Source organism: Silurus meridionalis, chromosome 28 (genome assembly GCF_014805685.1).
Source record: "Silurus meridionalis isolate SWU-2019-XX chromosome 28, ASM1480568v1, whole genome shotgun sequence".
Classification (NCBI taxonomy): domain Eukaryota; kingdom Metazoa; phylum Chordata; class Actinopteri; order Siluriformes; family Siluridae; genus Silurus; species Silurus meridionalis.
In genome coordinates this window covers 4741588-4769568 of record NC_060911.1, presented here as the reverse complement: position 1 = coordinate 4769568, position 27981 = coordinate 4741588, and the positions used below count along the sequence as shown (strand labels likewise).

General features: G+C 36.7%; 1 protein-coding gene across 5 annotated transcripts; it reads left to right on the top strand.

Annotated features, from left to right (window-relative positions):
* The first annotated feature begins 787 nt into the window (after positions 1-787).
* On the top strand, positions 788-27125 carry vit (vitrin). Of its 5 annotated transcripts, XM_046843209.1 has the most exons (22): positions 789-961; positions 8541-8631; positions 8805-8867; positions 8958-9114; positions 10518-10651; positions 10780-10854; positions 11282-11485; positions 13555-13602; positions 14396-14434; positions 14527-14580; positions 15326-15388; positions 18098-18172; positions 18282-18347; positions 18982-19044; positions 19824-19886; positions 21039-21086; positions 21313-21354; positions 21682-21829; positions 21961-22064; positions 23287-23513; positions 24237-24750; positions 26087-27125. In XM_046843209.1, exons 2-22 carry the CDS (start codon positions 8598-8600, stop codon positions 26263-26265), a joined length of 2400 nt encoding a protein of 799 aa, XP_046699165.1. In that variant the 5' UTR covers positions 789-961; positions 8541-8597; the 3' UTR covers positions 26266-27125. The 5 variants fall into 5 exon arrangements, with proteins under 5 accessions (XP_046699166.1, XP_046699165.1, XP_046699167.1 ...); XM_046843210.1 differs by lacking the exon at positions 21039-21086 and having other exon boundaries at positions 788-961; XM_046843211.1 differs by lacking the exons at positions 10780-10854; positions 11282-11485.
* The last annotated feature ends 856 nt before the right edge of the window (positions 27126-27981 follow it).

Genomic DNA, 27981 nt, shown 5'->3' with positions numbered 1-27981 from the left:
AATGTGAGTGATAGGAGATCTCAGAAGATTCTGTGAAGAACACATACAGACAAACTGGTAGACAGACTTACAGATAGATACAGATAGATACAGATAGACAGACAGACAGACAGACAGACAGACAGACAGACAGACATGATATACTGTATGTGGAAGCATACAGCATGCACCATACAATAACAGTTTTACAATAAATAAATAAAAATTATAATAATTATCTATCTATCTATCTATCTATCTATCTATCTATCTATCTATCTATCTATCTATCTATCTATCTATCTATCTGTCTGTCTGTCTGTCTGTCTGTCTGTCTGTCTGTCTGTCTGTCTCTATGCATCCACAAATCACTCTATCTATCTATCTATCTATCTATCTATCTATCTATCTATCTATCTATCTATCTATCTATCTATCTGTCTGTCTGTCTGTCTGTCTGTCTGTCTGTCTGTCTCTCTATGCATCCACAAATCACTCTATCTATCTATCTATCTATCTATCTATCTATCTATCTATCTATCTATCTATCTATCTATCTATCTATCTATCTATCTATTATTTTTGTTAAAAGAGAAATAAATTAGTTTTACAATTAAAAAAATTATTTTATTTAATGAAAAGAAGAGAAGTAAATGGGATATTTCTTTTTTGGTTTCTGGGGTTAAGGTTAGGACTAGAGTTGGTTGAAGGTGTGTGTGTGTGTGCGTGTGTGGACAAGGTGGGAGGGAGTGAACTCTCAGCACTCTCTCTCTTTAATGAGCTGTCCTCCTCTTCCACACCACACACACACACACACACACACACACACACACACACACGGGAGGCTGAACAATAGTTGAGCAGCAGGAGACGTTCAGGTCGGGATATATACAGCTATGCTTCTACTGGTGCTTTTCCTCTGAGATATTTCTCCTCAGTATTGTCTCTGCACAGGACTATCACTCTATCACTGCCTCTAAGGGTAAGTTGATCTCAGATTAGTTTCTCATTATGTTGAATTTGGATACACTTTAAAAATAACCCTAAGCCAGGTTTATGATCTGTATCTTAAAATATTAGCAGGATTTATATGTGACTTGGTGTAGAGTGACACAACACTAAATTCTTGTGTTTTTCTTGCTGTTTGCTCACATTCAGGTTTCTACTTTTGGAGGTTGTGAACAGACAATTTAGGAATTTTTTTTATTACAGATGTTTCATTTTAGATAGATAGATTTGTCATGGCCAGACTAGATAGATAGATAGATAGATAGATAGATAGATAGATAGATAGATAGATAGATAGATAGATAGATAGATAGATAGATAGATAGATAGATAGATAGATAGATAGATAGATAGATAGATAGATAGATAGATAGATAGATAGATAGATAGATAGATAGATAGATATCGATCAATAGATCCTGATATAAAGAGAGAGAAAGTAAAATGTGTGTGTAACCTGCCTGGGGAGACTTTGTGGACTTTAAAGAGGCAGAAACTCTGCTTGTGTTGGAGATTTATGATGTACTAGTGTGGACTTGACCCATTCGCCTCGAGCAGTTCTGCAAAAAACTTTCCCCTGCTTTTTCTACAGTGGCTCAAATTGCCTGATGTAGAAATAACATCTACAGTGTTGACATAATTCCTGCACTGTGGATGTTTCTTTTTTATACTTAATACACTGAATGGAATGAGTGGCATATCAGACAGACAGACAGACAGACAGACAGACAGACAGACAGACAGACAGACAGACAGTTAGATAGATAGATAGATAGATAGATAGATAGATAGATAGATAGATAGATAGATAGATAGAGTGATTTGTGGATGCATAGAAAGACAGACAGACAGACAGACAGAGAGACAGACAGACAGACAGACAGACAGACAGATAGATAGATAGATAGATAGATAGATAGATAGATAGATAGATAGATAGATAGATAGATAGATAGATAGATAGACACAGATTCTCAGTCAGTGGTGTTAGCAGTGAACCTGATAAGACTTGCTTTGCCTTCCACTGCCAAGGTTTAGCATATCTTGTGCGATGGCCTGTCAACAAAAAGATGTTACATTATATAAAGTTCACTATATGTAGAGGGAAAAAGTGGCTTTGTTGAGACTTGTCCTGTTTAATTTTTTTGCAGCTGCTCCTTGTAGTTCAGCCATGTTTACTGACTAGGAGTTCAAATGACAAAGGGGTGTTCCCTAACTCAAGCTTTTCAGGTGTCTCATCCTGTTTAACAGACCATTAGATAAGTAAATATGCTATTAAATCGGCACAAGAAGTGAACGATTGCCTGCGTTAATGCTAGGCTTCACTAGCGCATTTTGTAAAGTTATTATTTGGAATTAAGAGATTTGTGCACAGGGCCCTCATATATTCATGTAATGTAGCACACAAGGCTTGTATAAATACTGAAAAGACCTTATTGTATCATACATTCACAGCTGCAAGAAGATAGTTGTATATGGACAATATGTACAAATAATACACTCTATGTTAAGAAGCAGAGTTTGTGTCTAAGGGCAACTGAACCACCTTTTTAGAAATTACTGGTTGGAACTTTAATCATATATCATTTTCGGCTTTAATGGTTCTCTCCTATTTAGAGGCTGTGCATTGACCATTTAGGATTTGTTGACTGTAGATTTTGCATGTTGCCTTAATTTTCCCAAAACTTTCACAAACATTTTACTAGCTCTATCAAACTCTGTGGTGTGCTTTGCATATATACAATCAGTTTTAGGGCCATTACATGTTACTTTACAGCACATTTCCAAAAACTCAGAGAGCTTGTGGAACGAACAGCATATATTGAACTGCTTTCAAAAATAATATTTTATATTCTCCAAATTAGATCATGGAAATGGAAAATATTTGTAGCCCCATTACACTGGCAAATAATGACTAATAGAGCCTTACACTTGACAAAGATTTTAGATCACATATTACATAAAACTGGAGGTTTGCATGTATTTGCAGTGTGTATGGTACTGTAGGTCTAACCAAAGACAAGAACACTTCTTCCTTTTTTCCCCCTTAAAAAAGTCTGTCCATGGTGCTGAAATATCCTAGTTCTATAAATAAAGTTAATTTCCAGGTGTTTACAAATCACAGATAATATCATCTATGCCATACATTTCTGTAAATTATTTTTGTTTACTCTGTTACCAATGATAGTTTGGTTACATTAGTTTTTTGGGATTCTGTACTCAATAAATACATATAGTTGTAGATTAAGTTGAAATTGTATTGGCCACATACAAAGTATATGCAAAGGGATGTAAAGTGAAACTTTTTTCAACATTCTGTGAAAAACAGAGTAAAAATTGAATTTACATACACCATAATGAGTATAGAGTAATATATGTAATATGTGCACCTTCAGGCTGAGGTAGTGAGTGTTGGTTCTAGATGTTGTCATGGCTAATACCCTGAATGTTCTGCGAGAAGACGCCACTACTTATTTTCTCAATGGTTACTGATCTCATTAAAGAGAGAAGAGTCCATTGCTCAGATGGCTTGAGGTTGTTCTAAATCTTTCTGGCTTTGGTCTTTCAACTGTTGCTATAAGATAAGACTGCAGGTCAGATGAATGTACCTATCCTGCTTGATGTTGTTGGATGCTCTCGAAGTTGCAGGTGTAAAAGTTTTTAATCTCCTTCAGGTAGGCCTTTTATTTGTTATCAGTGATCCAGCTTAACAGGACAACAACTTTAGCAAAACTTGACAACGGTAGTTGAGTTCGAAGCAGACACAGAGTGTATACTGAGAAAACCACAGGGCTTAGGAAACTCTGGGGGCTGAGGATGAATCAGAATGAGACATGTCTGCCCACTTGTACTGACACAAAGTAAAATTCCTTCATCTTGGTGTTGATTTTGGAGGGAATTGTTGTGTTAAAATCTGAATTATAGCCAAGTGCATGCTTTTGAACATAATTTTCCATCCAGGTGTGCAGATTTCTTCAGCTGTGTGTATTAGGTGTGCAATTGAATGAAATGTATTGGGTTTACACTAAAGTACAGTTAAATGAATTCGGGTGCATTTTCTCTAAGGCTTGCTGTTGAGGGAATGCTGTTTGTAGCCATCAAATAAGGGCATAACATGTTTCACAAAAGACCGGCAAGATTAAACGCAACGATAAACAAATTAAATGTACAACATGCTCTTTAATTAAAAATAATTGTTAACATTGGCGAATTGGTGTGATATAAGAAGAAATGAAGAATTCAGGATGTCATTGATTATAATCGCATATATTGACACAAATTGACAGTGTGTTTTATTTCTTACTAAAAGCACTCGTTCAGATCGGCTGATCACAGGGTACTGTAGGAATGAAAATACAGTGTGAGGCTTAATATATGAAACTAGACAAGAATCTCTGGAGAATCTTTAACCCTTAAATTCAATTAGCTTGTCATGTACTATTAATTCTAAAGAGAAATTATGATTTCTTGTGCAATAAGGCTCATGTCATCTATTGTGGATGGCATCAGATAGTGGGTGTATAAATCAGTACCCTTTAGTGAATACATACCAACAGTATGTATGTATAGCATGAGTTCAGGGTTAAAGCTGTCAAAGTGCACTCATTAAGACATGAAATGCAACCAGAAGGAACTAATGTATCTGGTGTGTTATGCAGGAGTGTTTAAGGCTCTGCTGTGAGAGTTGATCCATCATCCATCCACATTAACAGTTAACTTAAATTAATCACACACAGATTTTCCAGACAAATAGCTGAATTTATTGAAATACAAACTGTGTCAGGGCAATGATGTCCTGCTTAACAAAAAAAGACAGGGAAAAAACAACGATTTTCAGTGGAAAGTTTATCAGCAGAAACAGATAACCAAATAGGTTATGACTTGTTAGCAGCTTGTTAGTGCTGACTGTAACAGCTGGGTGGCCCTGGAACCAAATGGATCTTTTTGGAATGGGATTGTGTGGCAGCCCCAAAACATAGGATTGCACAGGTAGATTGGAGAATAAAAAAATTCCAAACAAACATCAGCAAATTCTGGCTTGCATGGCATGATGATAATCAAAAACATACCTTAATATCCGCTATGAACCTTTTTAAATGCAAGCTGTAGCTTTAAGACTGGTGCTCAAAGCCCCTGGATGTTTTAACCTTGCTATGCAGGCAGAATATCTCTGAATTAGAAGAGTGGGTGAAATTTGAGTCACAAAGAATAGGAAGACCTCTAGCTGGCTACAGAAAGCATTTGCAAGCTGCAATATTTGCCAAACAGGGCGTTAGTATAAGTAGTCAATCAGTAGCATGTGCAAGGTTTCCAGAATTGAGAGAATGCGTACCTCATGATCCCTTGGTGTTACTTTTTGATGCCCTGGGTACCCGTTTGGCGTCATTTTTTAACGTGCAGGGTTAGGGTTAAGGTTAGGGTTAGTGAGAATGGGTTAGGGTTAGGGTTAGGGTTAGTTGGGAATGAGAACATGTTGCTGAACGATGTTTCACAGATGCCACTTTGATATTAGACAGCGAGAGATAGATAAATATGACCTTGGGGCAGCTTACCTAACACGTCAAATTTCAACGGAAGTCTATGGGAATCCCTGCATGTTAAAACATTATGCCAAAGGGGTTGAAGTCAGTGAGAATCCATGCATGTTAAAAAATGCGCCAAAGGGGTACCCAGTGCTTCAAAATGTGACGCCATGGGATCCTTACGAACATGTATGTGATGAGTTGGGAGTAAGAACATGTTTTTTTGTCTGGGGTGCACAAACCTTTGCATCTAAAGCGGTTTTAGGTTGCAGAGCAAAAGATCTTTGGGAAAAACTGAATAAGATATTATCTTACTTGTCACAAAGAGAAACATCTTTCTCAGGATTCAGGATTTTGCTCATCCATGGCTAACTTCTCATGGCATGATTCTCACAAGTGTACGGTATTCACATGCATTTTACACCTACGTCTCTAATCCTAGAAAGAAAAAGGTTCAGGTTCTCTCTTATTCTCTGTGTGTGTCTATGTGTGTGCGCTTTATATTAAATAGAAGTTTATTTAATCCCACCTTGAATTACACAGGCCATGAGAGATGCAGGTCCTCACAAGCCCTGGGTTTGGTTTCACCAGTCCATTCTTCTTAATAATTCCTCATGGTGTGATGTTTTTTTGTTGGCTTTGACCCTTTTCTACAGGAGAGGTGGAAACCCTTTGATATTGGCCTCCACCCAGCTCTCATTTGAGATTCACAGTTAAAGCAGGATCAAGCAGAGTTGTCATACTGTAGGATTTTGTGTTGATATTAAAACAGATGTTTAACAACTTACTCAGGTTGTTTTTTTTGTCCACAAACTGGGACCCCATGTGAAAGTTTTGTCTTTAGAAATGCTTGTATCAGCATGCTGCTTTTCTCTTGTTGTTCTTTGATTTCTTTATATAGGACAAAGCAGACGGAGTGATAGTACATGTTTTGCTTTTGTCAGGATTGTGGTATGGTCTTTTAGTATCATGGCATTTGACACTGTAAAATGTAGCAATATATATGGTAAAAGACACACTGAAAAGCTTGACAAGTGTAAATGCAAATATGACATATACAGATAAGGACAAATTGAAGGAAAAAGCAACACAAATGATCCTAGTAAGTTGTTTGGCAATGGCAAACCATCAGAAGCAGCATCAGTGTGTCTTGGCATACCTTCAACAAATCACTGAAACTGTACTGAAAGGATGAACACTGTTTTTCTTGTTCCCAAAGTGAACCCGATGGAACATGCGAACCTAAAGCCATGCCAGCAAAACTTCCTTTAATATGAAAACAGAACCAGCCGTTTGTCCATTTGTCATCCTTCTGTACTGTACATAATGACCTAGACATAATCTCTACGACATTTCCAATATTCATTTCTTTATCTTTGCTTTGCCTAACATGCAACACATTCAGGTTTATATAATAAATGAAAATGTTCCTGTTTTACATACAGACAACACTGCATAACATTTTGGTCTTAAACAAAAGGCTGCTTCATTTTGTTTGGCTCCAAATCACTGGATATCAAATGTGACCATCGGGTGATCGAGAGACGGTACAAAAGGTCTTTAGCTTGCGTAACGTACTTACAAGAGCCCGATATGAAGGCTTTAATCCCAGAGACTCTCATCTCTGTTTGATGTTTGGGAACAAGATAATAATTGCAAGTATTAATGTAGTATCAGTGTTTAATATTCGATGCAATTTGCTGTATTTGCAGATTATCTCCGCCATTAGATCTCTGGTGTACTGTTTAAAGAATTATGCATTTTGGCAGTCTTACATCTCCAAAAGACTAAAAATGTTCCAACAAAGAGAAAGATCAAACTGAAGTGGAGTCAGTCACAATTGCAGTATATATTTACAATTATTTAGATTTTACACAAATATACACATTTTTGTATGTACCGTAATTTCCGGACTATAAAGCGCACCCATATAATATTCATGTATATTGAATTTTACAAATATTTTTATTTTTAATATAAATAAGCCGCACCTGTCTATAAGTCTACACTAATGAACTTTACACAGGCTTAAACGAAAGACACGTTACACACGGTGTAACGGGTAAAATATGTTGCACTTCCTTTAGGAGCATAGCGGTATTTTGGGAATAGCAAGCCACTAGGATTATGTCATTATTTTCTGATGCTCATTTCTAAGTTTCTTTGACTAATACGTAACGCTGTTGTAAGAGAAATAAAAAAGCACGAGTTTTGGAAAACTGTCTGTGCTTATATGATTTCTGTTGCAACTGGAGTTAGCGAGCTCTCCCTTCACCCTGACAACGGCTTGTATCTAAACAGTAGCCAACCAAGAAAGTAATTGTTCACTGTTTTCCTCCTTCCTTTCACAACTATTTCTCTCGGGAGTTTATCTTTTGTCATCGTTGTGCGTTTAAAAAAAAAAAAAGTTTTTTCTCCCGATGCCGTGCAGCTCAGAACACCGGTGAGGTGTGTTTTTCCGTTTCCGTTCGGAAATTTCATTGGTCCAATGTTATGTCGTTCAGTTTTTTGGCTTGAAGTTTGTGAAACCGGCAAAAACCGAGGAAAAATTCATAAATTAGCCGCTTCGTTGTTTAAGCAGCGTGGTTCAAAACGTGGGAAAAAAGTAGCGGCTTATAGTCCGAAAAATACAGTATATAGGCATGAGGTAATGAACCAGACACTGCTAACAATCTTGGCACCACAGATCCGACATCTTATTAGACACAGATTTGTCTAGTAATTTGTCTACTGGTTGACTATCTGTGACTAATTTCTAATAGCTGAACTGAACATATATGACACAAATCGACTCCAGTGCCCTCAAGGTATGTGTTATCAAGTTGATCTTTTCTTACACTTCATACTTTTCCTTGGGGAAACAGGAATTCAAAGTTTTTTTGTTTTTTTTTTAATGGAAGTAAGACTGCCAGGTTGCTGAGCTACACAGGATTTTGTAATATTGCAAGCATTTTAGTACTACTGTGTATTTACAGTTTTATCTTAATCAGAATCGAGGTGAAAAAAAAAGATTTTGCGATTTCTTTCTAGGTCAAGAAAGCGACTGACCAACCATCACACTTTATCCTCTCCATTCTTACTTCCAAAATGTTGAGAGCTCCACTCATCAGCATCTGTGTTGGTACGCATATCGCGTGTATTCATTTTCGTTTTGTGTTTTGGTAAAAGATTCTGATTTTGAGTATTAAATTCTGTTAGCAACCATTAAACAAATCATTAGCTAATTATAAATCAATAATTACAGAATATGACAAAATATTTGGTCATACAGCTTATTTGTTTTTCTTTACTTAGGGCTCCTCCTTATTATCAGCAGCAAGGCAAAGCCAAATGGAAAAGACAAGAAAACCAAACAAGGTACATCCATGCAGCAACCTTGTGTCATGGATATGATTTCTATTAATTAAATTTTTAATGGTATGTGCTTCTTATCTGCATTTTCTTTAGTCGTGCCGGATATAGATTGCGATATGCGTGCAGGGAAGATCAACTTCCCAGAATTCCTCGTCCGGTGCCCTTCCAATTGCCGTGAGACCAAGGAAAAGGTTTATGGGACGGGAGTCTTTGCCTCCATATCCAGCATCTGCAATGCTGCTATTCACAAGTATAAATATACAGCTTTATAATTCATCACCATTGTTGACAGTCCACATTTTATCTGGCTAAATGGCTCCTGAGTGGTAGCTTAATGGTTAATGGATCAGAAGGTCATAAGTTCAAATCTCAGCTTTACTAAGATCCCAAGCAAGGCCCTTGAGCATTTCTCTGCTCAGTTCTATGAGTGTAACAAATGTAAGTTACTCTGGATAAGGCCATCTGCCAGATGCCATAAATGAAGGCCCTATAATAATATTTAGATGTAGTTTTGGGTACAGGTGATACTATATAGAGAGTAATTTATATATTAGGGCTGTCAATTGATTAAAATTTGTAATCACGATGAATCGCATGAGTTAACTCGTGATTGATCGGAACTCAATTGCACATTTTTTTATCTGCTCTAAATGTACTTGTAAATTAACACAGTTTTTAACACTCTAATCAACATGGGCTTGGACAAATATGGATGCTTTATGCAATTGTTTGTTTATTATTAGTCAAACCAAACTCAAAATTAAACATAAAGACAAAATACTCCTGTAAATGTTTTAAAGTATTTATGGTGTTTTAAATTACGCAAATCATATGCAAAAATTGAACTTCTGCTATGTTTCCACACGGACGGTTTTAATTGCCGGATGTGTCCTTCACGATGTATTTTGGTGCTGAGACTTGATGCATCAGTAAAACGAATGTTTATTAATTAAAAATTGGGGTGGAGTTTATTTATTTATTTTCATATCCGAGTAAAGAAAAGACGTCCTGAAAAAATCTGCATCTTTCTCACGATCATAAAATGAATGCCGTTAAATGAATTTGTGTTAGCGTGTTATTAACACATTGATTTTGACAGCCCTAATATATATATTTGTATTGTTTGTGTGTATATATATATATATATATATATATATATATATATATATACAGTGAGGAAAATAAGTATTTGAACACCCTGCTATTTTGCAAGTTCTCCCACTTAGAAATCATGGAGGGGTCTGAAATTGTCATCGTAGGTGCATGTCCACTGTGAGAGACATAATCTAAAAAAAAAAATCCAGAAATCACAATATATGATTTTTAAACTATTTATTTGTATGATACAGCTGCAAATAAGTATTTGAACACCTGTCTATCAGCTAGAATTCTGACCCTCAAAGACCTGTTAGTCTGCCTTTAAAATGTCCACCTCCACTACATTTATTATCCTAAATTAGATGCACCTGTTTGAGGTCGTTTACTACATAAAGACACCTGTCCACCCCATACAATCAGTAAGAATACATGCATGTATGTTTGCTTTTACATATGCTTATAATGTTTAAACTGTCAACTTCACCAATGTTGTAAAATATTGGCTAAACATAAGATTTGTTGGTTATCAATTTATTATCCATCGCTGCTTTCCAGTGGGGTCATTACAAATTCTGGAGGAAAGGTGATTGTAAAGAAGATGGCAGGACAAGCTCAGTATAAAGGCAGTTTTGCAAATGGCATCCGCTCGCTGTCTCTCCCCAACTGGAGAGAATCTTTCACTGTCTCAGGTAACATGAGCTTTCATTCCAGAGCTAATCAGGTTATACAGATACTTATGTATTTGCCCCATTTATAATGGAACTCAGTGACTAGGACAGAGATTCTAAGTATTTTCAAGCCTTTGCATGCATTTCAGTGGGCAAACCAAAGAAAGGTGTGATCTACCCTGCTACCTTGGAATTGATTTCTTCAAAATCCACAGTGCAAACAAGTAAGTGTATGGGCTGTTCTTATTAGTCACACTGTAGTTATTGAACAATCCACGGTAGCTACAGTATGGTTATATTTTGCACAGATAAACCTGTTGTCTTTAGTTTGATAGAAATGAAAGTTCTACAGTTGTATTGACACCGTCACCTCTGGCAAGTCTGAAAAAATGCAGAATGTGGGCTACTAGCTTGTTAAAAAAAGTATAAAGAGTCTTTAGTGCAAAAGACCACAAGTGGTATTAGTGTCAGTACAGTAGTCCAAACAAAACCCAAGTAGACTTCTGTGTTAAACAGAGAGACTAATGCCTAAAGCGTAGGTTCCTAAACCTTTGCCTCAGGCTGCGTTGGCATGACGTTGGAATGCAGTTAAACACTACTGTTACTGTACCAAGTTGTTTTTTTCACTTTCGCCCATCCATCCCCATAAAGGTCAGAAAGAAGCCAGAGTCTTGGCACTCCCCACCGCATTGCCCATGACAGCAGCTCCTGAGCCAAGAACAACCACACTCAAGCCAACCACAACCACTACAACCACCACAACCACAAGCCCACCCACAACCACTCGCACCACAACTACGACCACCACTGCGAAGCTACGGGCTGCAGTACATAAAGTCAGAGATGCAGGCAGAGGTGGGATGAAATAAAATACAAATATTCGGTTAATGTACTTAAGTAGATTTTTCAGTACTTCTTTCAGTACTTCAGTACTTATTTATTATTAAATTTTTTACACAAATATTTTACTTTTTTAAACCAGGCTTGTTACTTTAGTTTTTAGTTTAGTCTATTTGGTGACATGATCAATTTTTTTTCCGTTTTTAGCCCATCAACCTATTTCTTTTCATTGCACGGCTTTTTCAACCTACCACTGGTTTATCATTTCCTGGCTCTCACACACCACAGATGTATAGGTAGAAGGTAGACTAGTTTACAAAGCTAACAATAAGCAAGGCAACAAGAAGTATGAGGAATAATGTGAATGAGACAGAGGGAGTCAGTGATGTAAACATGATTGAGAACAAAAACAGTCCTGATCAACTGATCATCATCATCTTTTCTCTGCTTGTGTGAGATGTTCAGCATGGATACATTCATTAGATAACAACATTTTTAATTATTTTGTATTGATATATTAAACAGGGCTGTCAAATTTAAATTAACGCATTAACTCAAATGAATTTTAACGGCACTAATTTTATTACGCGAAATTAATACATGGCGCATTTCTGTTTGACTATTTTTTTATTACGAATACAAATAAATAAATATGAAAAAGCGAAATTATAAACCTTAGCGCAACACACATTCATTCAAGGCATCCTTTCTCTACTCAGATATAAATAAATAAATAAATAAATAAATAAATAAATAAACTTCACTGAAAAATAATTGTTTTAATTGTTAAACAAACTGATGCACTGAAGACTCAAATCAGCACCAAAATCCACCATGATACAAACATTTAACCCTCTGGGGTCGACAAACGCGCCGGCACGTTTTGCTTGTTTGTTTGGATTTTCTTTGTGGAACTTCAATTTCTCAGTCTTTTTTGATTGTACAGATAAGAGCAATACATCATTTGAATCTGTAAAAGGTCTACTTTTATTTGTATACACTCATAATAACATCGAAATGCTGTGCTTTTGTAAAATAAAGAAAACAGACAGGGGGCGCTCTCTGCCGTCTCTGTCATCTCTCTTCACAGACACAAATAAAACAACCTGAATCTCAGTGAATATTTGCTGCACATCGAAAACAAATATTCTCTGATTATGTAATCTGTATAAAAGTTAGAAGAGGTGCAGTTTCTCCAGTATCACCTCATTAAGATGTCTTATGTCTTGTTGCTCTACATTGAGTTTGGTTTCACTAATAATAAACATTATTATTATAAACATATTTGTTCATACCCATTATGATTAGAATAATAAAAACGTACATTTGGAACAGATAAAAATGTACAATTAAGTCGCGATTCATTGTGAATTATCTGATGACAATCGTGCGATTGATCACGATTAAATATTTTAATCGATTAACAGCCCTAATATTAATATGATATGAGGTCCAGTTACCAGCGTGACACTAAAACAGGTAGGGAAAATTTTTACTTTTTACTTAAGTACATGTCAGAACTCAAACTTCTTTACTTTAACTTAAAATAATCTTTTAATACACGAGCATCTGTACTGGAATTTGTGTTCTTTTGCCACCTCTGGATGCAGGTATGTCTCTCTATCTCGTTTTATTGCTTACAGATTAAAGATTCACAAAAATAAGAATACTTTACATATCATCAAAATCACTGCACTGACTAACATTCACTTACACAAGTTTAACCCCTAAATACAAAGGATCCATGACTCTCCCTAATAGAAAAATATTGGATTACTGAATTATTATCATTTTTTTTTTCTGAAAGTAATAGCAAACCTTGATTCGTTTGTATTAAGGTATGGTACACTCTAATTCCTCAGCACATGGTTTTCAAAATGATCATTCTTCTGCTCTCTTTTGTTCGTATGTAAGATGCATTTGATTGCAGGAATATCTTTGTTCATAAAGCACTTTGGGGAAAACTTACTCTTATAATGATCATTTTAAAACTTGTCTTTTTGTATTTAAAAATAAGTTTAGCTCCCTTCTTCTTTTCTCTTTCTCTATTCCCTCTAAAAAATCCTTATTTTTTTCTAATCCAGGCATCGGTCACCCGTACCTTGCCTCGGTGGCTGCAGCAGCCAGTGCACGTAAGTCCAATAGACATGATGGTTCGATTCAGTAGCAGGTCTGCATTTCAATAATGTATTTGATCCAATTTTCTCTGCAAAACAGAAAACCAAAATGTTATTTAAAAAAATAACAAACTGTAACATGGTGGAGCCATAAATAGTATAATGGAACCCTGCTAAACTGCCCCTAGTTGTGAATGTGTGTGTATATGGTGCTCTGCAGTGCATTGGAGCAATGTCTTCAACCTTCTATGAATTGATGAATGTTACTCCTTTCCTGGAAGTTTCTAACATGCTTACTTCAGTCACCCAAAGTTCTACTGAGTTTCCGTTATAATTTTTATCGTGGTTGATGGTTGAAACCACATCTCCATTTGGCCAGACACAACTTCAGCACTTACTTACAATTACTTGTACCATTGCAAGTACTGGCGCAAAGACTGGTTATACCTGAGGGCTTTCTGTAGACACTTTGGGATAGACTGCGATATTAGATAAATATCAAGGGACCTTTATTGTCTCAATTCAAAAGAAGTATGAACAGACATTTATCCAACCACACTCTTTAACTACAATAGCACACTGAGGCTGTGTCCTTTTGACCGAACCCTGAGATGTTTTCTAAATCTACCTCAGAGACTTTGCTTTATATAGAATTACACAAAAAAACCCTTTGAGAAAACCTTTTTCTAAAGGATTACATTTTATATATCTCAACATAGAGTATAATGTGCTGACTAGTACATTTTTTTAAAATGTATTGCTTATATGTTAAACTACATGAATCATTCTGTCTTAACATTGGCAATAGGACAGACACAGAATGGCCAAGCGAAGGGTCTTTCTCAAGGTAAGTTAATTTTTTTCCCAATTAAAGAATGTTCCTCAGTGTCACTTAAGCACATAATCACTCCAAACTCTGAACGTTACGTTTCTCCAAAGCATTCAGAGGTGGCTCAGGCTTCGCAGGTAGATACTCCCCTCGTATCAACCCAGGTAAAACGCTTCTCATGCTCTTGAAGGGTTTTTGCAACTTTAAGGAATTGCTTCAACCACAATGCTTAATTAAATACAGAAGAAAATGTCCAAGATATCCAAGAAAATTCAGGGTATTTATCCAACCCATACTGCACGATGCTATGATCTATTACAGTATCATATGGTATAGAAAATAAATAGATGCAAAGATAATTTGACTTGTTATTAGCATTAGTGGTTGAAGTATTCTTTTTAAAACTGCTGTCTGATGGAATTAGTTTATTCTGTCATATTCTTTCTATAGAGTCTACAGTCTATCTATCTATCTATCTATCTATCTATCTATCTATCTATCTATCTATCTATCTATCTATCTATCTATCTATCTATCTATCAATCATTTTTGACACACATGCATGTTCATTTCATTTATATGGAACAAACTGGGTAAAAGGCAACAACACACAAGAATTGGACAAGTTGAAGAAAGTTTTGTGGACAGATGAGTTAAAATGTGACATTTTTGGCTCTAATTTAAGAACTTCTGTAATACGGAGAACAACAGAGCCAAATTATTATAAGCCAAAAACTGAAACAAATATTTGCATGCGATCTCCTTTATTCTAATCAAAACCTGGAAACGTATTGTCTATGAAGTTGTAGGCACACACTGATTATTCATACTCACATTATAGTTATGCACTCACAGTGTCTTTGATTCCAAGCTCCTCCCATGTATAACATGTTTTTGTTTTGGCTGTAGTTGCACGCAGGCCTGAAACAGGTACCAATATTAGAAGACAGCCGCCAGCTCCTCCTACTTCAGGTTTGCAAGTTTGTCAATGAGTGCTTGTCATTATTCAAGGGTATATTGTCAGAAGAATCTAAATCAAATCAGTATTTGGTGTGGCTACCCTTAGGCTCTAAATCAGCATTAATTCTTTCTTTTGCACATGTTGTACACTTGCATTAGTATGAGAGGTAAGTATACTTTAAAGCTCTTCTCCGCTCTGGCACTAAGGTGATGGAATGAACTTTCCCTAGATCATTAGACCCACAACTTCCTGAAACACTTAAACTAACACTTAACATGTTTTTTTTAGTTAAACAAAAAACTCAACAGAGTTGTGTACCAGTATAGATTTATTCTTTGCTAGAGATTTAAAGCACTTTTGTACGTCGCTCTGGAAAGGGCGTCTGCTACGTGCCACAAATGTTAATTTAAACGTACACTTGCAAGACTTTGGGCATTGTGTAGGATCAGAGAATGGTGACTAACCATTTATTCCAGACAGGGGCCAATGACCATCAATTTCATATGAAGGTTAAAACACGGTCATTATCTAAAAAAGAAACAGCTGTGTACTACTAAGTTGAGGTTGTAGAGGACAGTTTCATATCACAGGTCATTTACTTTGTCAAGACTGAGCACAGCAACAAAACACAAGGTAGATATTCTGCATCAGCAAGGTCTCTTCCAGGCAAAGATTTTTATAGCAGATTGGGGTTTCAAGATGTTCTGTTCAAGCTATTTTGAAAAAAGCACAAAGAAATGGGCAATGTTGAGGACCGTAGACACAGTGGTTGGCCAAGGAAACAATGTAGCAGATGAAAGACGCATGATGCTTACTTTCTTTTGACATCAGAAGATCTCCAGCAGTGCTATCAGCAAAGAACTGATGTTAATCAGTGGGACTCAGGTACATCCATTTACTGTCCAGAGAATTCTTTGCCAGAAGTAGTTTTCATTGATAAACTGCTACCAAAAAAAACATGTAAACAAGACTAAGGGTCTCAACTATGCATGAAAACATAGGAACTGGGGTCCCTATATCTAGTCTATTTCCACAGAAGATCTGTGGTTAGTTCTTTAAGATGTTTAGAACAACTCTGGCAAGTGGACCTTTAAGAATTGATGCTGTTTTGGTGTTGAGGGTGGTCACACCAAATATTACTTTAATTTGGATTTCTCTTCTGTTTAGTTACTTTCTATTTTGTTAATTGGTAAAAGTGAAGTAACAACACTTCTTTACAATACAAAACCCATCTCTGGTTCATACATGGAATACAAAGAAAATGCAGTTGGTGTGATTTTTACCTGCAGTTATATTGTAGATATGTCATTTCAAAATAAGCTTTACACCTCTGTTTATTAACATTTTTTTATTGGAATGTTATCTAAAGGCAGGGACAAATTGGGGACTCTTCTATATGCTTTAAGAATGTAAAGAATGTGTGTTACGCCAAAAATATGTTGTGTGGTATATATGTTTTGACCTTGAAGCAATTCTTTAGGAGTAGATCATAAACCGAGGCTGTTACTTACGTAGGGAAATGAACCAGTGCTCAGCAGCATCCGCAGTCCTTTTTAGATTTAGTGGTTTTACCCACACTCGGTGGGAAATGGACCAGCAAGCAGCGGTTCTCCGGATTCATGCTTTCAGAAAATAGTCGCGAGCTTTTACAGAAAGTGCATAAACTGAGAGACCTGCAAGAATGTGTTCATCTGTTAAGCATGCTGAAAAGCTTTTTTTTTTTAAGCTGACACAGCATTTTAAAGATTCTCCATGTCTTTAACCATGGCAATACCAAGCCCTGTCCAAGCAGCTTAAATCCATTCTCATGAGCCCAGTGGCACAGAAGTGATCTCTAGCACTAAACTTGGGGCCTCAGATTTGGGATGGCGCCAGTGAAGCTCATTATTTTAGTCTACAGTCAACACAAGAATCGCCTTTGAAAAGACCTCCTTGATTGCTGTTGTTTTAAGGCTCAATAATATGCTAATCGTAGAGGGCATGGGAGGGTTAGTGTGAGTTTTTTTGTGTTTTTTTTCTGAGGGGATGTTACTGGTATGTTAAGTTGGTATAAGAGACCTTGTTGCAGATCAGTCTGGCTTTTTGGGTTTGCATCCGAGGAATGTGTTATATTGAGGATTTAAACAAATAAATAAATGGAAGGAGATTGGCCTTGCTGGGAATTGGCTATTCGAAAGTATTTAGCAAATTCCAATAAAACATTTCCATTAGACGTTTTTTATTATATAGAGATATATTAATATATAATCATCCAAAATATGGACAAGAACTGGAATTTTGTTTTTTTATTGGGATTTTAGTACAAATGTAGTGATTTTAATTAGGTTCATTGCATTGCATAATATTTTCTTCAAAGCATGCAATGTAATTGGTAATTAACAAACCTAATGGAAGTCCTGTTTATGGGAACTTTTACAATTACCAGTGTTACATATCAATTCCAATGGGACTCTAATTAACAATTTCTTTATCGTCAATTATTTAGACATAAATAAATATTAGAGTTAAACATAAAAAAATGCAGGTACCAGTGATTAAGATTTGGCACAAATTGTTTACACCCCTGTTTACTAATGGATCTTTGTTTATTCTTAACTCGAAACTCAAATTATGCTGTTCAATTAATCAGAGGATTTTTTTTAAGAATTTGGCATTGCTACCACTAGCTACCTGGGAAACTGTAAGTACATTGTGAGTATCTTTATAATCTCTTCATTCAGCTCTTGTTCGGAGAAAATATCCACATCCTGCCAACGCTCAACCCGACTGGTTTTCTGGTCAAAGAAGACCAACAGGTATTTTGCATGTTTTTATATATTTATATATATAAAACGTACGTCATATTATGTACCATATAGAGACACTAAGTAGTTGCAAATTATGATGGTAGCTCTCTGTGTACAGATATTAGTAACTCTGAGCCAGACACAGGCTACACTTGGAGCAATGTGGATCCTGTTGATTCTCCAGGTAAGATACTATGTTATTCAGGAAGTTAGGAAAAGATGCATTTAAAAAAGAAAAATTAATAAAAAATTATGTGAATTATTGTCCATAAAGCACTTTGATCAATCTTGAATCATGCACCAGTTTTATCAGTTTGGATTTACTCGTTTGGATCGTCATAGTGTAAGTATTTGTTTCCATGCTGCTTAACACAAAGTTTCATGCTTTGTGCATGTACATTTTGCTGCTTTTTTTTAATGAAATTTGCAAAATGGGTTTAATAATCAACCCTGTAAATAAGAGGCAGGTAAGAAAATGTATTTGAGATCCGTTGTTCCTATATTTTCACATTTTACATAGTTTTTAGGACAGTTTATTTTATTGTATTATAAAAAAATAATTAAATTTTTATTGTAGGACCATTTTCTAACAGAAAAATAAGTCACTCATTTTTGACTTGTCATGAGTATTTTTTTTTTTCTTGTCTTCTACTAATCAAACTTATGCACTTGGGGCATGATTGCTACAAATGTTAAGAATCTTTTTATTTAAGAAAACTAAGGAAAGTTTCATGTTCGTTCCTTAGTAAATAAGACAAATCACACATTGACAGTTTTGGTATTTTTCGCTCAGTGGACGAAAATTTGTTTCCTTACAGCTCCAGACCCAAGACCAGATATTTCAGAGTATGAGCGCTGGTATTATAACTTCGGACAACATTGTAAGTGGTCTTTCATTTATATCTTGAAAAAGGTGGTTTTAATACTAGTTTGGACAATTTGGCTTTTTCCACAAAGCAGCGATGCAGAAATAAAATGACTGACAATATACATTTTAAATGAATACATTTGTCCCTATAAATGATTTCATTATATTTTATTATAACAAAGATTTCTTTATCCTAGTCAAAATATTGCAGATAAAGCCATATTAGCATGAAATTCATTAAGGATTTATGGCGTTTAGCATACAACGTAACATGAACTGAAATCTATCTGAATGAGGTATTTCACTGTACAGGTTTAAACTTATCCTGTCAGAATAAAAGCAGTGTTTGCTTTTGATTCAGTGTTTTCTTTAAAACTGATTTGAAATTAAAAGGTGAGAAAATACCCACCCAGGCATGTCTGTATTTGTGATGCTTATTTTTAGCACTGAGCACTTAGCACTTAGAAAACACGCTAAAAATAACAAACAAACCTGGAATGTACTGTGGCACTAAAAGGCATTGGTAAGTTCTCTGAATGTTTAGTTCTTCTAAATTAAAGGGCAGCCTTAACATCTTGCCAAGCCATCCACATTACAAGGACCTCGGTTTTGGAGCGGTAAACACTGGCAGTTTTTTTTTTTTTGCACACGCCCTTGCACATTAACTGTTAAAAGTGCAATAGCAGAGGAGTAGCCATCTTGTTCAAATTCAACAACCAAGACAAAGTGGTGATCAAGTGTGACACCTTTTTGGTATTTTTGCGTTACTTATGCTTGCAATTCTACCCTCAGCTTCTCGGACAGCTGAAACAGACAATGGGCCCAGGCGCCTCCCAGAAACCCTCCACACGAAAGGTATGTAATTGTGTTACTCAGAATTTCTCTACAGCATGATCCATAAAGGTCGAATCAGTGCAAACACAGGTGGGGTCTTGTATTATATATATATATATATATATATATATATATATATATATATATATATATATATATACCATTCATAAAAGTAAGTTCTACACATTGGGCCTCCTGAGTACTTTGTAAAAAGGTTTGAGTCTACTGACCAAAATTTATTGATCAAATTTGTCCTCTTCTACAGTAATAGTATTTCATTGTTCAGCACACATTTTACACAGTAGCAGGTAGCATGAAAAGGGTAGAGGACAGTGTATGTCTAATTGGTTGGTCTACAATTCTTTCATTTTTTCTTTTATACGACTGGAGGTTTGGCAAGATTGCCGTGAATGCTATGTCAAAGTCCATCTCTAAAGCTTCTCAATTCAGCCATGAGAATCAATTCAATACATTCTCCTTCTGGCATTCTCAACAAGGTTATCTGGAAATATTAGATATAAACCAAAATGAAGAATTTTGGAAGACATTTTGTCTGTGTATGAAGACTTTCGAGAGATGTATTTGCTGAAAAGCAGCGCAAACACTTGATTTGCTAAGCAGCAATAGTGATGATGCATACATTTGCTACCATTTGTTATATAGAAATAACCTGAAATTTCCAGGGGTGATTAAAGATGATGTAATACAGAATTTATATAGAATGGAAAGTATAGATCTAATGTAAATAATACACTCAATTTAAAGCATACATTTTAAACAATATGGACTAAAATGTCAGATGACAGAAACAGTGGAGACAGTTGCAGACTATTTGAAAGATGGATGGGTAATTACTGAGAGCATATCCAGTAATGTTTAACATGACTACTGTTGCAGAAGAAAAAAAATGATGGAATTATGACTTTTCTGGGAATAGTAAGTAAGTAAAAGCAGACCAAGTGACAGTGTTTAATTACTTTTTCATTTCAGCTGTTCTGAATATAGGCTGATGTAATGTATTAAGGCATTACATATGAAAAAATGTGCATTGCAAACATTAACGCACCATTCAACTTTATCCAATGAAACACATATACATTTTCATGAGAGATCTGAGAGATTAAAGCTTTTGCTTTTGGTCATGATGTGATCTGTGTGATGTTAATGTCACAGTGGAGTCGGGGGAGGTGTGGAAGCCAGAAGGGAACCCTTCTGATTCAGGTGAGGTTGTTCACTTGGTTTCTTTGCTAATTCTCGCTCACTTACTGCAAGATTTTCCTTTTTCTGGAATGACCCAGAGCTGATACCGCAGGTTTCACGGGTTTACTTAGGAGGTTAATATGCAATTAACACTGATACCAACAGGTTGATTTGCACTTTTAATAGGATTAAGTGAACGATTATCAAAACAGACTGTGTAAAAAATAAAAAAATTTTCCCCCCCTAGACTTTCCAACCTCTCAAGATTCAAATTCTCAGGGAGACCCAAGTGAGTAAACTCTAGACCTTCTGAATTCTCTCAACACTTGCATACTTACATGGAATGCCTTTGATGCTGACCTTCAGTTACAACCATGATAAGATATCGAAGACTGCATGGACATGGATAATTAGATCATTTCTCTCTAAAATGATAGATTAATGAAATTCAAGCTTGCAGCATGATGTACTCTAATCTGAAAGCCAAAAATCCATCATCCATCCATTCATCCATTTTCAGTACTATACAGTACATTCAAGGTTTCTCTTAACCTGCTCCACAGTCTCTTAGACAAATCCTTACAGTACATGGACATGCATCTATCTTTCACTGTAGACTGTAAAGTTGACATCGCCTTCCTCATGGACGGCAGCTGGAGCATCGGAAAGCGTCGCTTCAAGATACAGAAAGACTTCCTGGCTGAGGTTTCCCAAGTCCTCAATGTTGGCATAAATGGCCCAATGATGGGGATTGTCCAGTATGGGTAAGCCACCTTCATCTAATCTTCAAATGTAACTTATGAAATGGATTTGCTTTGGTGAGAATATGGATAAGATACTATCAAGAGACTCGAACATAAAGTGCATTATTTGATTTTCCTTTCTGGTTCCAAAGGGACGAGGCAGCGACAGAGTTCGGTCTGCGCCAGTTCTCCAGCTCCAAAGAACTAAAACCTGCCATAGACAAGATTCTCCAGAAAGGCGGGCTCTCCAATGTGGGTGAGTGAAACCCAGATCTAATTCTGATTGGATTAAAATGGGCGGAGACTCGCATCACCTAACAAGCAACAAAGAAAATACAAAGCAGGCAATGCGTACAGGAGTACACTGCTTAACAGTAAAGCAAGTTTATGAATAAATATCTGCTGATAGAATAAACCAGTTAGTGGCTGATGGTAGATGGTGTCATAAATGGTTAAATAAAATAAGTGTAAGGCATCATTGCATCTACTGCTGGTTTACATCTGCACGAAATGCAGGACCGTGTCATATTTTGAATCCTAATTGATTGCTAAGAGACTGCTGGTTATTACAAAGTTATAACAAGGTCTTACTATGTATGGCGAGACATCAGAACTTGGAAACTTGTCTTCCTATTGGGAGCAAAACGTGCTACTTTGCACAATTAGCTGATGAATTCAGATTCTTGCAACTATATGACGTGAGTAGGGCCTTATTTTAAATTGGTGGCATTGGTGAAAATTTCTCTCGCTCTCTTTCTGATTTTGTTTCCAATGACCTAACTTGGACCTTAAATTACATCTAACATTGTTTTTCATGTATTATGTTCATTTCTCCTCTTAATATAAAACAGCCATGTGGTCATTTTTCTTGGTGAACAAATAAAGAGAAGAATCAGGTGTGAGTTAGATTTATTTGGAAATTATGGCTGAACTAGACCATGGTACTGTTTGTACTTGTAAATGCAATCCTGCACTTTTATGCTACAGAACACGAAAGAGGTTATAACCAACATATAAGTATGTAAAGCCAACTGCTAATCTCTTATGCAGCTATTCAAACATACTGATTGTTTTACACTGTGGCACTGCTGTCTCACAGCTTCAGAGTCCCCATTTTGATCATGAGCTTGTGTTACTCGTAAATCTCTGCAGCAATGCATGTTCCCCCAATCTTTCCTATAGGCTACAGTGTGGCTATTTTAAATGGGTTCAAATGAGTGTGTAAATGTGTCCTGTGATGGACCACCATCCTATTTAGGGTGTGGGTTCCTGCCTAGCCAAGATAGACTCAGGATTCACTGAAGCTCACAAATATCTTGTGCTACCAGTGAGTCATTTCCTGTCTAAATTCATCATTTTCTAAGAGGTATAGACCTACAAGAAAAATAAATAAATAAATAAAACTGAAACAACAGGCCTGTGTACTCAGAATGGTATTGTATTGACTGGACCTTTGCTTCCTCCTTGTGGTGATTAAGGGAATGCCCTGTCCTACATCAACAAGCACTTCTTCAGTGACGCTAATGGAAACCGAGGTGGCGCACCCAATGTTGCTGTGGTGCTGGTGGATGGCTGGCCTACAGACAAGGTGGACGAGGCTTCAAGATTGGCACGGGAATCAGGCATCAACATCTTTTTTGTTACCATTGAAGGCCCAGATGAGAGCGAGAAGCACAATGTAGTTGAGTCCAATTTTGTGGACAAGGTAATCTGCATCGATATTAACAGTGCAATGTAATGCTATAATCTGTATCTGATTATTGTTCCCAATAGCCATATCTGTAATCAGATTTATTTTTGATACATAATGAACCTCAGCTACTGAAAGAGAACAAGGACTATCACAATAAGCAGGGTTTTTTTTATTATTATTATTTGTTTGCAGTTTTTTTTGTACCCTGCAATATTTTTAAGCATATTTAGTTTATATACAAAATTATACCAACAAACATTATTGGTTTGCGGTGTACCAGTCCTGATGCAGTATCCAAAAGAAAATAAATATATAAATTAATAAATATAATTATATAATTCATAAATTATAAATAATAAATATAATATGGCGCTCTACGTGCCGCGTGCAGTCCCACATGTAAAAACAAACAGTGGCATCAGTGATTCGCCTCTAGAGGCCGCTCTCATAATGACAGCGGATCTTCTCAGCCACTCCTGCAATGGACGCTAACCGGAAAAACTATGGATATGGATTTTTGCAGATGGCTGATTAATCTGCAAAACCGATGAATCTGTCTCCAAAAAATTACATATTTAGAAACATAACATTTGTTTCTATATGATAGTCATAGTAATTATGAAATATTAATTTGCCATGATGTCTTTGTGTGTGTGTGTGTGTGTGTGTGTGTGTGTGTGTGTGTGTGTGTGTGTGTTTTCTTTTAAATTTTAATATGTCAATCTATACTCCCAGGCTGTGTGCAGGACCAATGGCTACTACTCCCTGCCAGTGAACAGCTGGTTTGCACTGCGTAAGGCTGCGCAGCCTCTGGTAAAGCGCATGTGTGACACAGACCGACTCATGTGCAGCAAGACATGCTTGAACGCCAACGACATCGCCTTCGTAATCGACGGCTCGAGCAGTGTAGGTACCAGCAACTTCCGCACTGTGCTGCAGTTCGTGGCCAACGTGACTCGTGAGTTCGAGATCTCCGACACGGATACGCGCATCGGTGCAGTGCAGTACACGTATGAGCAACGACTCGAGTTTGCGTTTGGTCAGCATAACACCAAGGCTGAGGTCCTGAATGCCATTCGCCAAATCAGTTACTGGAGTGGAGGTACTAGTACGGGTGCTGCCATCACTTTTGCTGCTGACAAGCTCTTCAGCAAGTCCAAGCCGAACAAGCGTAAGATTATGATTGTCATCACGGATGGGCGTTCCTATGATGATGTGCGAGCACCCGCTCTGGCAGTGCAACGCTCAGGTAAGGGATCTAGAACAAACAAAGTGTTTGAATGTATAGAAAATGCAGTTCTTTAGACAAGATTCTATCATTTGGGCCAAATCAGAAATCAAAATCTGTATCTGTTTAAAGCATGAAACTTTTTTTTCTTCTCTTCTTCTTCTTGTTATTATTATTATTATCAGTCAAATAAGAGCACTGCACTACATCACTGAAGAAAACTGAAAAAACCCAGAGGTAATTGCCAGCACTGTCAGCAAAGTCTGTGAATCTCCCCTTTTTTCAAGCTTCTATTACCCAAAATGTAAAAACTAGTAGTCGAATATACACTCTATTGCCAAAAGTTTGTGGACACCTAGTTATAAATATGTTATGTGCTTCTGGGCATCACATTCCAAATTTGCTCCTTTATAATCCCCTCCACTCTTCTGGGGTGCAGTCAGCATTTCAATTCATCCCAAAGGTTTCAGTACCGATGAGATTATACAGCATCCAAACATGTCCTATACAATTGAGTGCCTTCAGCTTTGTGAAAACAGTTTGGAGAAGAACCACATATAGCAGGAAAGTTCAGGTGTCCCAATACTTTTATCCATATAGTGTACTTTCTGGCCCCACCCAATCGGTTAAGAATAAATTAAAAAAATGACACAAACATGCTGATGTGTCATCACATTGATTTTAGATTTGTATCTAAAGATCTCACTTGTGCCTCTGTACTGAAAATATAAACCTTAAGCCCATGCAACTTTTTTGGTTGTGCACCCTTATTCCTGGATTTACTCCTAGAGGATCAAATGGATCAATTTTCCGGAGTTCCTCACATGTTCCTTTGACAATGCTATGCCGTGCAACAAATCTTCGGACGTTGATAAACAACCCCGCCATATTTCTTCACAGGAAAAAGATGCCTTGGAAATTGACTTATACATTCAACTTAGGATATTTATTGGAAATATAAAGTACTTTAGGGAATTTATCACATTTTATATACATTTTGATAACTGCACTTTGCATGATTACATGAATAGAAATTTTTTTTTGCTTTTAATATTAAATCCAAATGAGGCATCGTAAATCACATTTTGTTTTTAATTGTAAAAAAATAAATAAATGAATGAATGCGCAGTACATGGTCCTGTTAGGAATAGTCAACCTCCACTCTGGTTTTGATTCTCCCTAGAATTACAAATATTCTTCCGGTAATTGAAAATTTTTTGCTGCATTGCAAAACGTAATGTAGCTGCAGACAATATCACACAAAATCGGACTTACTTGGATTTGCTGTATACTTTTGGTATGTACTTGAAAGGCTTTGCCTTATAACTAATCGGAAGTGTCGTAACTGTTTGCCCAGGTGTGATTGCCTACTCGATCGGCATTGCCTGGGCTGCACAGGATGAGCTGGAGTACATCGCCACGGATCCAGACAAAGATCACTCTTTCTTTGTGGATGAGTTCGATAACCTCTACAAGTATGTGCCAAAGATCATACACAACATATGCAACGAGTTTAACTCTCAACCACGGAACTAAGCCAAGCATGGACTGATGGGATTGGATCATCTAGAAGCCATGATTCCACCAGAAGTATTTTATGATGTAGCAGTAATGTTACTGTTTATAACCCATATAGGGCCTTCTTCTAGCATTTGTGCCATTATTGGGAGAAGATTTGGGCAGGTTCCAGAGTGTGAAAAGTTGAAGCGTTCCCTATAGAACAGATATTTTTTATGGGGCCTGAAAAGCTAGTTCTGATGTTAAAGAAGCTATGCAGCATGCATGGCTTCAAACAAGTCGGTTAGCTATATGTAAGGGATGTGAGTACTTGGTTGCTGAATAGCATATTATAGGTTATATATTTAAATAGCACAGTGATAACACCTTAATGATAAATGTATACAACAAAAGTTTTGCTAGCTTAATTTACATAGAAAAATCATTGCTCTATTTTTTTTTTCAACAATTTACCCAAGTACAAGATTCTTCTAATAAATATAATATCACAAACAATTTTATGATCTAAAATGTATGTTTAAATGTATGTATGGGTTTTCAAAATGTAATTATTTTTGTATTATTTGTGGCTCTTTCGCATGCCTAGAAATGCATCTGTTTTCTAATCATGCAAGTGATAGATTCTAATACTTTATGCATGTAGCTGCAGGATACATTTTTAAGCCTCAATATCAGCCCGGTTTTGACTCAAATCAATAATCGTTTAGTTAAGTAAAACTTCCGAAAATTTCTCTACCGTAATTCAAACATACAATTGAATTTTCATTTAATTTCAGCTAAAGATTTTTTGAATTGTTTGTAATATTTTTCTATTTGTACATATGTATTTTTTTTTAAAGACAACAGCCCCTTGCTTTTTTTACTGTGTAAGTAGCAGAAATTCCTATTTTAAATGCAATTTTTAATAAAAGATAATACTGAAAACCTGCAGGAGGTTAATGTCTGAATGTGTACAGCATGTATTACCATTGACACTAACATAAGCGAGTAAAAAAAAACTTTGCACGATGTAGTAAACAGTCGCCACTTTGTGGCATACGATCTCCTTGTGGAGGGAGGTCTGGATTGGAAAATTGGTCTCTATGACCTCGGATCAAAGACCAGTTGCTAAAAGCTGCCTCCACAGCCTCCACAGCTTGGGGCCGGAATAAAGCAAAGTGCCCCCAGGCAGGGTGTTCAAGAAGGTTTACCATGTCGGTGAACCATGGCCAGCCTGGCCAGCACAGGGCTACCAAGAGGAGATGGACTTTATCCGGTGAACTCTCTCCAGCATACAGGCGCAGCATTGGCCTGGACTTGTGTACCATAGCATCCAGTCCAAGAGGGGCTGCGTGAGTGAGAGAAAACCAGAGGGGACAATGCAAGGTTTCTCGAGTTGTAAAGAGGTCCACTTGTGCTCTGTAAAACTTCCATCATGTCTGCTCCATCACTCCCTGGGCCTCGGTCTTTGCCTAAAAAAAGGTGTCTGCTCCCTGGTTCAACCGGCCTGGGATGTATACTGCCCTTACTGAGAGCAGCTTCTCTCATGCCAGCTTGTAAAGAAGGCGACATCACAGACCCTCTGGTGGTTGAGGTAAAAGACCACCGATGTGTTGTCTGTACGGATTAGCACATGATGGCCCCTTAGGTCTGAGAAGAAATGCTTCAATGCTAGAAGCCAGACCCAGCAGTCATTGGAACTGCATTACAGTGAATGACTGACCTTCTCTCATCCTCTTGACTGCTTTGAGAATA